Genomic DNA, 14474 nt, shown 5'->3' on the forward strand with positions numbered 1-14474 from the left:
CAAGTAACTTAATGGATTCTGTTACAAACTACATTTTGGGGGATGTAATCTGTAATCTGTAGGGGATTACATTTTAAAAGTAAACTTCCCAACACTGAAAATCCTGCACCTTCTACTTGTTTGTACAATTTTCCCTCCGTTACTTTTCCCTCCGTTACCATGAACTTTCTTAATAAAAAATCTCATGAGTCAAAAAGTCAGAGGTTTTTCAACCTAATCTTGTACCATATGGTAGAAAACTATATGAAGCAAATATTCAAACCAGTTTGTTAAGGATATGTAAGTGAGAACCAAGAGTTATCACTGTTTGGATTTATTGACCAAAAAGTGCTGCATATTTCATTCCCTCCGTTACCGACATGAGTTTTTACATTTTTTGTCTTGAACTTGAAAGAATCTCACAGGTTTAACTTGAACCCTGTTGTGAATGTCCTACATTCTGATACTTTACTTATTTCAATAGTCCTCTAGTTTCTGAATAAGAGACATTTGAATGTCAAAAATCTGACCCTGTTTCCCTCCGTTACCACTTGAACAGACCCCTTTTCGTTTTTTCAAGAGAACTTTAAATCAACGTTTAGAATTTGCAGCAATAATAAAATCTCTTGGTAGTTTATTCCAGCACTGATCTGTATTTCACTTCTGCTTCTTCCGTGGTTTGTTTTTACTTCAGATATCAGATGTTGTTTTGTTAAAACTTGTGGATTTTATTAGAAACATGATTCCAAAACTGTTTGTATTTAGATTTGTCTCCTTTTCCATCGTCAGGGACACAAAAATCACAAAACTCACGACTCGATGTTTCGAGTTTAGGCTCCAGAAGATTTTTCCTAAAACGTTTTTGACATGTTAATTCCAAAAGACAATAACTCAAACGTGATAAGTGAAGGAGACTTTCTGTAAATTAGAGAAACATTAAGGACGACCCAAAGTTTACACGGGGATTAATCTTGGCTCTGGTTTTAAAGATAAATATCTGTAATCGGCCAAAGCAGAAACAAATCAAACCGTCTCTGATTTCGAGTGATTTTGGTGTTTTTGGTGAATTTGAGTGGATTTGGATTTTGTGTTTGGTTATATTTGTGTATTTGAGAAGATCTGAACGGATTTACGGCGTCGAGAGTTCCCACAGGATTTATGTGTGTGTGTGTGTGTGTGTGTGTGTGTGCGTGCGTGTGTGTGTGTGTGTGAGGTTTTAAAGACAAACATCTGTGATAATTACAATATCTGTGAAAGTATTAAACAGTGACACAGGTAAACAGAGAGAAGATGAGCGATTCTGGAAACTGGACTTTTCAGAGTTTTTCTCCGTCGTCCGGGTAACAGTCTTTTTTTTAATTTCAATTAAGAACAAAAAAAAAAACAATAAAATGGGAAAACAGTTTGTTATTAATATGTGTTTGTATATTTGTTATTATTATAGTACAGATTTCAACCTCTGTTTATAATATTTAATTTAAAGTTTACCTCAAATCACACCAATCAAAAAACAGTTGGCTCCTATTTTAATTTTGATATTTTTGGCTACGTTCAGACTGCAGGGCTTAACGCTCAATTCAGATTTTTTTTGTGAAATCCGATGTTTTTTCGAGGTCGTTCACATTTCCAGTTAAATGTGACTTGTATGTGACTCCAGTGTGAACATTAAACTGTCCAAAAGTGTCCCACATGTGACACTGGAGACACGACGACGTCAACCGCAGCGAGCGTCTCTGTGTTTACAGAAGTTGTCCAAACATGGACGCAGCATCGAGCACCTGGAGATTTTAAAGTTCCTCTCGTACCGGAGCCAGAACATGAACAACTTACTTGTTTTAAAGGGATAGTTCGGATTTTTTGACATAAATCTGTGTGTCATCCCCGTCATCAGTGTTGTGCATCCACACCGACTTACCCCCGAAAGCGTCCGGTGAGCCGAGATACTGGCCCGTTTTGGTGCTGAGGAAAGTAGTTCGGCAAGTTGTGTGGGGACTGTGTAATAAAGTGTTTTTCTTCTCAAAGCAATATGTGTTCAAAAGAGTGATACATTTGCATCACAAAACCATCGTCGCCAAAAAAGTCAGCCCTCATAATCATAAGTATATGAGCCTGGTTCACTTTGTTTACTGCTCGAAATGTTAGCGACAACATGTCTGATTATGACACCGACAATAAAGACTTTGCCTTTACCACAAACCCAAGGGGAGATCTTTATGAACCCGAATATTACTGATGCCAAAATTTCACCAGATGGAGTTAGAACGAGCAGAGAGAGAGAGAAAAGACAGAGAAGTGGTACAAGTTGAAGCTGGAGCCGTGAGAGACCGAGTGAGCGACAATCACCATCACGTCATTTATAAACTCGTATACAGTGAACATAGAGCCTCCACTGTGACTGAAGCATGGACGACTGATAGAAACATAGAATCATCCACACGTCCACGTAGCTGCTGCCAATAGTGTACGCGACATTTACAATAGTAATAACAGTCGACTTATAAAGTTATGTTTTGTAGAAGCTTCACTGGTGATATGACACTGAGTGATTTACTGCACACAGAGTTACAGCTGATTCTTGAGTCTGTTCTCTTGTAAACGTAGCGGCACTTCTTCGTTCTTACCTGGTTTAGTTTCCACATTGAAGCCAAAGGCAAGAAGCCAAAGTTTCCTCAGCACAAAGTCCGTGACAGGAAAACAGTGAAATGTGTGTGGAGATTCAGACAGATTTTTGTTGTTACAGCCTGGAGAATCAAGAGTTCGCACCATTTTTTAGATATATTCATATGTATCTTATACAAGCTCATTACTTATTACAAGCTCATGTTACTTATGGCTCTAGCTCTCTCGTTAGCAACTGAAGAAAGTGATGGATGATGGATGTGCGCGGCTGTCACCTGGCGGCCGCGCGCAGTGATACGTACGGAGAGAAAATAGCGCAAGCGATTATGAGATCTGACTTTTTTGGCGACGATGGTTTTGTGATGCAAATGTGTCACTCTTTTGAACACATGTTGCTTTGAGAAGAAAAACGCTTTAGTAAACAGTCCCCACACAACTTGCCGAACTACTTTCCTCAGCACCAAAACGGGCCAGTATCTCGGCTCACCGGACGCTTTCGGGGGTAAGTCGGTGTGAATGCACAACACTGATGACGGGGATGACACACAGATTTATGTCAAAAAATCCAAACTATCCCTTTAAGGAGGAGATTGAGAAGGAGAAGGACGAGGTTTTTGGCCGTGGTGTTTTATGGGACAGTTTGTTTAAAGTAATGTGTGGATGTGGAGACGGAGCCAAGAGTGGTGAGTGGTGATGTGCTTCACTTCAGTCACACGGAGTTCAGTAACAATTTTCACCTACTTCAGCGCAGAATAGTGATGTTTGTGTCTTGTTGATAACGTGTAGGTGGATGAATGCACTTTGACCGTTCAGACTGAAGTCACATGTCAAAAGATCAGATATGTATCGGTTTCAGGAGCACAGATCCAAGTGTCCCACATTTGAAAAAATCAGATCTGTGTGGTTCAGACTGACATTAAAAGATCAGATACAGGAACATAGAGACAAAAAATTGTGTTTGTGTCACTTCAGGTGCATCTGAACGTAGACTTTTTCTCTCAGGTTTATTTGCCGTGGAAGTTTTGCTGCTGGAAGAATTTACCTGAAAAATCGTTGCAGTTTTGTGGACAAACGTGTCCAGTAGAACTTCAGAGACCAACCAGAGAGAATAAAAGAATTAAAATTAAATTAAAACAGGCACCGACTGTTTGGTGTTGTTTGAAATCAACTTTAAATTAAATATTGGAAATAGATGTCGAAATCTGTTTTTTGTCACTAAAATGTAAAAATGAAATAAACTGTTTTCCCATTTTATTGTTTTTCGTTCTTAATTGAAATTCAAAAGAACAAATGGGACAAGCATCGTTCTGGTCGTTTCTTCTCACTGTTCCTCTGAACTTGTATTTGGAGTGATTCAAGTTGGAGGAAACTTGAATCTCTGATTTTCAAGACGACATTTTGTCTTCGTGGGTCATTTTGGTCCAAATGTAAAAAAAAACAACAACTTCTGCTCTAGTGTGAAGTGCAACGATCCATGAGAGGAGCCCACAGCATGGTTCGGTCCTGGTTCGGTCCTGGTTCGGTCCTGGTTCAGTTCTGGTTTAGTTCTGGTTTAGTCCTGGTTTAGTCCTGGTTTAGTTCTGGTTTAGTTCTGGTTTAGTCCTGGTTTAGTTCTGGTTTAGTCCTGGTTTAGTTCTGGTTTTAGACCTGGTTTAGTCCTGGTTTAGTCCTGGTTTAGTTCTGGTTTAGTCCTGGTTTAGTCCTGGTTTAGTCCTGGTTTAGTCCTGGTTTAGTCCTGGTTTAGTTCTGGTTTAGACCTGGTTTAGTCCTGGTTTAGTTCTGGTTTAGTCCTGGTTTAGTCTTCATTTAGTCTTCGTCTAGTTCTGGTCTAGTCCACTTTGTTTAGTTTTGTTTTTTAGTCCTGGTTTAGTCTTACTTTAATGCTGATCTAGTCCTGGTTGAGTTCTGATTTAGTTCTGGTTTAGTCCTGATTGAGTCCTGGTTTGGTTCTGGTTTAGTCCTGGTTTAGTCTCAGTTTAGACTTCATTTAGTTTAGTTTTTTAGTCCTAGTTTAGTCCTGGTTTAGTCCTGGTTTAGTCCTGGTTTAGTCCTAGTTGAGTCTTGGTTTAGTCCTGGTTTAGCTCTCGTTTAGTCTTCCTTTAATGCTGATCTAGTCCTGGTTGAGTTCTGATTTAGTTCTGGTTTAGTCCTGAATGAGTCCTGGTTTAGTTCTGGTTTAGTCCTGGTTTAATTCTTGTTTACTCTTCCTTTAGTCCTGGTTAAGACTTCGTTTAGTCCTGGTGTAGTCGTGAATGTCTGGAACGTTCCACAGTGCGGCATTAAACCTTTCTCTCTCCACGGAGACCAAACCAGACCGAGTTCCGGGTCAGATCTGCGGAGAGGCGCCGCCGCCGCTCACAGTCACAACGTCTGTTTTTATTTTGTTTGTGAGCAGTAAAACCTGCACCTGTAGTTGAATAAATGTAAAGTTTAAAGAGCTGTTTAATTCCAGGCCGAGCGACGACGTATCCATGGAAACGAGCGGGCGAAAAGTTCCACAATGCAGCTTTAAAAACCCCATTTAGAAGAAGAAAGAAGAAGGAGGAAAGAGGAAAGCAGCAGAGACACAGACACTGAGCAGAGACTCAAACACAAAGTGAATTATCTGAAATGTATTACACCCAAGGGAATGTCTGCGCCGAGGAAAAGACCGGAGGAAAAGACGAGAGGAGAGAGGGAGGAGAGAAGGAGGAGAGAGGGAGGAGGAGAGGAGGAGAGAGGAAAGCTGAAGAGGAGAGAAGAGAGGGGAGGGACAGAGAGATGGGAAAGGGGAGGAGAGAAACGAAGAGGGAATTGAATAAAAGTGAGAGAAGATGAGGAGAAAAGAAGAAGAGAAGAGGAGAGGGAGAAGGAGACTGGAGGAAAAGGAGGAAGAGAGGGAGGAGGAGGAGAGAGAAAAGGTGAAGAGGAGAGAAGAGAGGGGAGGGACAGAGAGATGGAGAAAAGGGAGGAGAGAAACGAAGAGGGAATTGAATAAGAGTGAGAGAAGATGAGGAGAAGGAAAGAAGAGAAGAGAGGAGAGGAGATGAGAGGACAGGAGAAGAGAAGAGGAGAGGGAGAAGGAGAGGAGGAGGAGAGGAACAGAAGGAGACTGGAGGAAAAGGAGGAAGAGAGGGAGGAGGAGGAGAGAGAAAAGATGAAGAGGAGAGAGGGAGATGGAAAGAGAGATGTAGAAAAGGGAGGAGGGAGAGGGAATTAAAAAGAGTGAGAGAAGATGAGGAGAAGGAGAGAAGAGAAGAGGAGAGGGAGAAGGAGAGGAGGAGGAGAGGAACAGAAGGAGACTGGAGGAAAAGGAGGAAGAGAGGGAGGAGGAGGAGAGAGAAAAGATGAAGAGCAGAGAGGGAGACGGACAGAGAGATGTAGAAAAGGGAGGAGGGAGACGAAGAGGGAATTAAAAAGAGTGAGAGAAGATGAGGAGAGGGAGAAGAGAGAGGGAGGAGGAGGAGAGAGAAAAGGTGAAGAGGAGAGAGGGAGATGGACAGAGAGATGGGGAAAAGGGAGGAGAGAAACGAAGAGGGAATTGAATAAAAGTGAGAGAAGATGAGGAGAAGGAAAGAAGAGAAGAGAGGAGAGGAGATGAGAAGAGGAGAGGGAGAAGGAGAGGAGGAGGAGAGGAACAGAAGGAGACTGGAGGAAAAGGAGGAAGAGAGGGAGGAGGAGGAGAGAGAAAAGATGAAGAGGAGAGAGGGAGACGGACAGAGAGATGTAGAAAAGGGAGGAGGGAGACGAAGAGGGAATTAAAAAGAGTGAGAGAAGATGAGGAGAGGGAGAAGAGAGAGGGAGGAGGAGGAGAGAGAAAAGGTGAAGAGGAGAGAGGGAGATGGACAGAGAGATGGGGAAAAGGGAGGAGAGAGAGGAGGCAGAAAGAGAAAGAGAAAAGGTGAGGAGAGAGAAAGAGAAAAAGATGAATAGATGAGGAGAGGGAGAGAGAAAAAGATGAGGAGAGAGAGAGAGAGAAGGGAAAAGGGAGAACAGAGGAAGAGAGGAGAGGAGAGGATGAGAAACGGAGCGAGAGAAGATGAGGAGAGAAGGGGAGAGGACGAGACTGAGGGAGTGAGAAGGAGAGAGAGAGAGAAAAAGAGGCGGAGAAGAGAGAAGGAGGGGAGGAGAACAGAGGGAGAGAGAGAAAGAGAAAGAGAGAGTTAGGGGGAGGAGAGGTGAAAAGAGAAGGAAGAGAAGAGGTAAGAAAAAAGGAGATGAGAGGAAGAGGAGAGATAAAATGATAGAAGATGAAGAGAAGAAAAGAGGTAAGGGAGGAGAGAGAAGGAAGAGGAGTGGAGAGAGAGAGAGAGGAGGACAGAAACGAGTGCAGGGAGAAGAGGAGGAGGGAAATAAGAAAAGGAGAGAAAGAGAAAAGAGGAGGAGAGAAAAGAAGGGAGCAGCAGAGGAGAAGAACAGCGGTGAAAAGAGAAGGAAGAAGAGAAGAGGTGGAGAGGAGGAGAAAAGAGAGGAGATGAAAGGAAAGATAAGATGATGGAAGACGAAGAGAAGAAAAGAGGTAAGGGAGGAGAGAGAAGGAAGGAGTGGAGAGAGAAAGAGAGGGAGGGAGGACAGAAACGAGCGCAGGGAGAGGAGGAGGAAGAATAAGAAGAATAAGAAAAGAAGAGAAAAGTAGAGGGGGAGAAAAGAAGATGATGAGAAGAGAAAGGAGAGGAAGAGGATGAGAGAGAGAAAGAGACGAACAGAGCGTGGAGGAGAGAGAAAGACGAGGAGAGGACGGATGGATGGAGAGGATGGAGGGATGGAGTGAGGAGGAGGAGGAGAGCAGCTGCAGAGTGGCTCTAATGGTCCTGATGGAAAAACACAGGCTCATTACGGCTCCATATCTAATCACAGAGGTCAAAGGTCACCGCATCTCACACGCAGGATAACCACTCTGCCAGAGACCACGACCACGAGGGGAATCGAACCCACAACCTCCAGACTCTTCATACAGAGAGGAGACGACGACGGGAATCGAACCCACAACCTCCAGACTCCTCATACAGAGAGGAGACGACGACGGGAATCGAACCCACAACCTCCACTCCTCATACGACTCCACTCATACAGAGACAGAAGAACCCACACCTCCAGACAGAGGACGACGAGAACCCACAACCTCCAGACTCCTCATACAGAGAGAACGATGAACGAGGGAATCGAACCCACAACCTCAGGATCCTCACACAGAGAAGAGACGACGACGAGGGGAATCGAACCCACAACGTCCAGACTCCTCACACAGAGAAGAGACGACGAGGGGAATCGAACCCACAACCTCCAGACTCCTCATACAGAGAGGAGACGACGAGGGGAATCGAACCCACAACCTCCAGGATCCTCAACAGAGAGGAGACGACGACAAGGGGAATCTAACCCAAAACCTCCAGACTCCTCATACAGAGACGAGACGACGGGAATCGAACCCACAACCTCCAGACTCCTCATACAGAGAAGAGACGACGGGAATCTAACCCACAACCTCCAGACTCGTCATACAGAGAAGAGACGACGGGAATCGAACCCACAACCTCCAGACTCTCATACAGAGAAGAGACGATGGGGAATTCTAACCCACAACCTCCAGACTCGTCATACAGAGACAGAACGACGAGGGGAATCGAACCCACAACCTCCAGATCCTCATACAGAGAGAGACGACGACGAGGGGAATCGAACCCACAACCTCCAGACTCCTCATACAGAGAGAGACGACGACGAGGGGAATCGAACCCACAACCTCCAGACTCCTCATACAGAGAGGAGACGACGACGGGGAATCGAACCCACAACCTCCAGACTCCTCACACAGAGAAGAGACGACGACGACGGGAATCTAACCCACAACCTCCAGACTCCTCATACAGAGAGGAGACGACGACGACGACGGGAATCTAACCCACAACCTCCAGGACTCCTCATACAGAGAAGAGACGACGACGACGGGAATCGAACCCACAACCTCCAGACTCCTCATACAGAGAGGAGACGACGAGGGGAATCGAACCCACAACCTCCAGGATCCTCATACAGAGAGGAGACGACGACGAGGGGAATCGAACCCACAACCTCCAGACTCCTCACACAGAGAAGAGACGACGAGGGGAATTGAACCCACAACCTCCAGACTCCTCATACAGAGACAGAACGATGAGGGGAATCGAACCCACAACCTCCAGGATCCTCATACAGAGACAGAACGATGAGGGGAATCGAACCCACAACCTCCAGACTCCTCACACAGAGAGGAGACGGGCTAACCACTCTGCCACAGCCACACAAACACGTTTTCTGTTCTAAAGGCCAATTTACGGTCCAGCGTCAAACCGTCTGCGTCATGACTCAGAGCGTCTGCATCGACCGACGTGCACCTCCCAAACTTTCTAACGACGCGTCAAAACGCCGCCGACAGCAGAGGAAGCGACGCAGACGATCAGAGCTGTGATTGGTCGTCTCTATTCACCGTCTCTGTAGACATTTCCTGTACTCAGCTTTCCTTTCTTTCAGTTTACTTGGAGAAATAATGTGTTTCATGCAGCTTTGCACATGTGTGTTTACGTTTTACACAAACTTAAAACCGCATGACTAACTTACATAAACTAAACACTCAAAAAAAAACAGCTCGCTCCTTGTGCGCTGATGCGGTCAACTTCTGTCGGACTTTAAAAGGACACGACTCAGTGAAATATGAGTGTTCTTCCTGTGACAGAGGGACATGGTACTAATGATGAGTCTGTTCTGTGCTTTTATCGTGTCGGAGATGGAACTTTTCAGAGATCATACGTCTGTAGGTCACACGCATAGTCCGTATATATGAATGGACAGATATCGTCGCCCCCTAGCGTTTTGGCGGTGAATTACTTCGCGGTGCACCTCGACCTCGACGCAGATCCATAAATCAAAAACGACGGCGACGAGGCGACGGCGGCAGAACTACACTTCACCCACATCTGTGACGTTTTAAATCAAAATATTGATCTGAAACGAAGGAATAAAAGAAACAAGAGCGACGATTTCAGGAAAGAAAAGTGTGATAGAGCAGAACTAAACCAGGACTGAACCAGGACTAAACCAGGACTGAACCAGGACTAAACCAGGACTGAACCAGGACTAAACCAGGACTAAACCAGGACTGAACCAGGACTAAACCAGGACTGAACCAGGACTAAACCAGGACTAAACCAGGACTGAACCAGGACTAAACCAGGACTGAACCAGGACTGAACCAGGACTAAACCAGGACTGAACCAGGACTGAACTGTGACTGAACTAGTACTGAACCAGGACTAAACCAGGACTAATCTTGGACTTAAGAGAGAGAGAGGGAGAACCCTGAGTCCGTGGAGCACAGTGTCCGCAAACCGCAGTTGGGCGACGGCTGCGCTGAGTCCCGTGGGGCGTGGAGCTTTGAGCCGGTCATTTCTCCTGTGGTCACCTGGACCCCGAGTCCTAGTTCAGTCCTGGAATCAGTCCTAAATTAGTCCTGGTTTAGTCCTGGTTTAGTCTGTTCAGTCAGTGTTTCTTCTGTCTGTGAAGTCATGACAGTCGAGTTGTGTCTGTGAATTCGTATTCGTACTGAAGAAAGTGAAACCGTTGTGATTGTAATTGTTGATGTTGTAACTTTTCAGTTTGTATTCTGATGGACGCTTCAGTTAGAATGTTTTTAATTTGTGTGTGATTCATCACGGGCACAGGCGGGTAACAGGTGGAATGTTAACGTGTCCGGGTGGGGACAGGTTTGGTTTTCCATTTGAACCGGTCGGACAATCTACATCAGCAGTGTGATACACGAGTTCAACAGTGTCATGACGCTGCTCAAAATAGGTTGGACTCAGGGTCTGACCGATATATCGATTGGCTGATATTATCAGCCGATACGGGCACTTGAAGACATATCGGTCATCGGCCTAAATCTTGCCGATATAGGCATGTTGTACCTTGTTATGAAGCTTACACTCTTTATATTCTGTCCTAAATGTACAGAATATATCCAGTTTACAGACAGATAAATGTCCTAACATGTGGCTCCACATCAGTTTTTATCTGCAGAGTCATTTGTCTGTGTGTGACGCACCTGAATCACATGACGTGACGCAGGTGCTATTGTTTACACCCACAGCCACAGATCCACGTGCACAACACTGAGACGCTGCTTTAAAAGCTTTTGTGTCTGATTCACGATACTGACTATAAATAAAAGAACTTCAGCGTAGTTTGGGCTAGAAATAAAACTACTGCTGTTTTTATAAAAGTGCAAATGCGGAGCAGAGACGATGGACGACACACACACACACACACACACAGATACCGTCCACATGCTGGATTATATTATTTTTACAGACGATCGCTTTGAGTCTGGATTAAAAGGACTTTTGTTTGTGAAGACTTGTGATCTGAGAGGAGCCTGTGTCAGCAGTAAGTGTTGCAAATCTGTCGGTTTTGGAGCTTGTTATTTTGTCTGTTTTGTTACACTGGCCGACTGTAAAGTGACAATAGTGGCTGTATATGCGCTACTGGACCTGCACTGATGTGTAAACGAGTTGTAAATAGATAAACACATGATGTCAAAATAAACTTCCGACGTCCTTTCAAATTACGTTGTGTAAAACCACTACAGTCGTGTAAACACCGAGCGTCGCATCAGGAGCTCGGGGAACGACTCGTGACGGACTCCGGAGTTCATCAGACCAGTTGATGATGTAAGTTTCTGAACGTCTGGTGAAGGCGAGCTTTGCAGTCGGCCTCTCGTGTTCCGTCTCCGTCTGAACCCGAACAGAAATCCTTTGTACAAACTCCCTCCGCGCTTTGAATCGTGGGATAAATCAGAGCAGGAGGACAGAGCTGGAGCACAAACGCAGACACCAAATCCACCAGGTCGACGCGTACCGGCCAGCAGCTCCATCCACCGTGAAATCACCGGAGCTTTCTTTCATTCACACATGTTGGAGTCATCCTTTATTATGAGTCTGTCTGCATCTCCAAAGCTCCAAACGCTCTGTTCCACCTCGTGATGTCATGAAGCGGCAGTTTTTTTTCAAGTGAGCAGCTCCTTTTACCTTCAGTTCAGACGAGCTCGGCAACTCCAGCGTTGAAACGATCCAAACGATTCTAGTGAAGGTGTGTGGAGTTTAAAAACACAGTGGAGCACTTCTTGTATTACCACATGATGACATCACAAGGTGGAACTGAGTGTTTTCAGTTTAAGAGAAAAATGTGTGAATGAAACAAAACACGAGTCCAGGTTTGTTTGTGACGAGGAAACAAGAGCAGAACAACAGTGCAACACGGGGCTTTTATATTTAACACTTTTACATTTAAACTCTAACACTTCCTGTTACGGGTGCAAACAGGAAATGTGCACGGGCGCATTTTGGCTCCATCGTCTCTGGCTCCAGTTTTCTATTGAAAAACGATGCCCCGCTGTCTGTTCCTGCTGCTGTAAACCTCCTCATTTCTGTCGCTCTACATGACCCTGGGGTTTTTCATTATTGTTTTTTTAAATACAGAAGTAAAGTTGACGGGCACATTTTCAGGAGCCTGTGATCAGGGCGAGTGTTCGTGGTCGTGTTTAGGAGTTTGATTTTCAACTTTGTGGAAACCATCTGACCTCACAGCATTAGGATTTGTTCGCTCGACAGTAGGAAGGTAATGTTTTTATTTTTTTATCAATTACTGCTGTTTGGTTGCGATGTACGTAATGAGCCGGAACACTCAGTGGTGTCCAAGTATTTGTGGCACAACAGCCAACAAAGCAGAGAGTGAACATGTCTGTCAACGATCACTGTCGTTTCTGCGAGTTGAACTTGCAAATTAAAGGTGCAATAAAAAATGTGAAAAATTTGAGGAGAGTGTCTGCAGTCTGCCACTGCAACTCAGGTTGGTTCAACTCTTCGCTGACGCAGGTGTGCGGCCTACGACTTCCGGGGTTCATGTAAACCACCTAGTGCAGACATGTCAAACTCAGGCCCAGGGGCCAAATTAGGCCTGCGATATGATTATATTTGGCCTGTGAGATCATATCAAATATGTATTAGAGCTGCAATTAGACTATAGAGACATTATAAATTTAAAATGTTGTTATTATTTTATATTTTGTTTGTTCTAGATTCAGTGTTTAAGAAAAACTTGCGTTGTTGACATTTTTCAATAAATAGTTTGGCCCACGACTTAGTCCCCGTTTTAAAATTTTGGCTCTGTGAATCTGAGTTTGACTCCTTTGGTCTGGTGTATTCTGATTCCAGACTTAGTTACTGGAGAGAAATGAAACTGACTGGAGGCACTAGGTGGCACCAGACTGACTAATAGTGACCTGCAACATGAGGGGAGCAGGACTGATCCCAGGACTGAACAATGAGGACTAAAACAGGACTGAATCATGACTGAATCAGGACTAAGTGTTGGGACGGGCCCATGTAGACCGTCGGGTGACCACAGGAGAAAGGACTGGGTCAGAGCTCTGCGCCCCACGGGGCTCAGCGCAGCCGTCGCCTGATTGCACTTTGCCCTGCTCCACCAGCTCGGGGTTCTCCCTCTCTCAAGTCCAATATTAGTCCTGGTTTAGTCCTGGTTTAGTCCTGGTTCATGTGTTGTAGTCTGTGATTTATGTTCTGTTGGTGGTTATGAACGGCATTAATATAATCATGTTTTACACATCGCTGACGTCATGAATCGTACACCCCACTTAAAAACTCCCCACTACACCACGGACAGTAAAGATCTTCAGAGGGACGTGTTTAACAGCACAGATCAGGTCTCCTGTTGGAGCTCAGGTCAGTCAGGTCAGTCAGGTCAGTCTGGTCCTTCTGGTCAGACTGTTTTAAAATGAAGCTCAGATTTGAGTCGAACCCGAGTAACAGAACTTCAGACAGAGCAGTGCCTACAGCTAGAATTACACCCCACAGATGACTCCTCCCGTATAAAGTATATTTCTGTAGTACTGACCCTCGCAGGCCTTCCCGTCGCCCTTGTACAAAGTATATAAAGTATATAAAGTATATGAAGTATATTTTTGCAGTACTGACCCTCGCAGGCCTTCCCGTCGCCCTTGTATAAAGTATATAAAGTATATAAAGTACATAAAGTATATTTTTGCAGTACTGACCCTCGCAGGCCTTCCCGTCGCCCTTGTATAAAGTATATAAAGTATATGAAGTATATTTTTGCAGTACTGACCCTCGCAGGCCTTCCCGTCGCCCTTGTATAAAGTATATAAAGTATATAAAGTATATAAAGTATATTTTTGTAGTACTGACCCTCGCAGGCCTTCCCGTCGCCCTTGTATCCAGGTTTGCAGATGCAGTTGAAGGATCGGGCCGTGTTCTGACAGATGGCGTCGATGTGACAGTCGTCTGTTCCCTCTGCGCACTCGTCTGCATCTGAGGAAGACAAGAGCACCAATCAGAGATGAGGAGAGACACAAACCAGCCAATCAGAGACAAGGAACACACAACAGGACCAATAAGAGACGAGAAGAGACCCAAACCAACCAATCAGAGATGAGGAGAGACTCGAACCGACCAATCAGAGACGAGGAACCCACAAGAGGACCAATCAGAGACGAGGAGAGACTCAAACCAACCAATCAGAGATGAGGAGAGACACAAACTGACCAATCAGAGACAAGGAACACACAACAGGACTAATAAGAGACGAGAAGAGACCCAAACCAACCAATCAGAGATGAGGAGAGACTCGAACCGACCAATCAGAGACGAGGAACCCACAAGAGGACCAATCAGAGACGAGGAGAGACTCAAACCAACCAATCAGAAACAAGGAACACACAAGAGAACCAATCAGAGATGAGGAACACACAAAAGAACCAATCAGAGACGAGGAGAGACTCAAACCGACCAATCAGAGACAAGGAGCTCACAAGAGAACCAATCAGAGAC

The 14474-nt window shown here is 44.9% G+C and overlaps 1 protein-coding gene across 1 annotated transcript in view; it reads right to left on the minus strand.

Moving 5' to 3' along the window:
- LOC110173713 (signal peptide, CUB and EGF-like domain-containing protein 1) overlaps window positions 1–13977 on the minus strand; it is a gene marked incomplete at its 5' end in the record, with an annotated part of 198737 nt that extends 184760 nt beyond the window's left edge. The window contains 2 exons of the mRNA XM_055160027.1: window positions 8031–8380; window positions 13833–13977. Of these exons, the coding sequence (XP_055016002.1) occupies window positions 8031–8380; window positions 13833–13977 (495 nt within the window). The remainder of the gene's footprint in view (window positions 1–8030; window positions 8381–13832) is intronic.
- Between the last annotated feature and the right edge of the window lie 497 nt (window positions 13978–14474).

The sequence above is a fragment of the Boleophthalmus pectinirostris genome, unplaced genomic scaffold (genome assembly GCF_026225935.1).
Source record: "Boleophthalmus pectinirostris isolate CB_2022bp ecotype Guang Dong unplaced genomic scaffold, ASM2622593v1 HiC_scaffold_2826, whole genome shotgun sequence".
Classification (NCBI taxonomy): domain Eukaryota; kingdom Metazoa; phylum Chordata; class Actinopteri; order Gobiiformes; family Gobiidae; genus Boleophthalmus; species Boleophthalmus pectinirostris.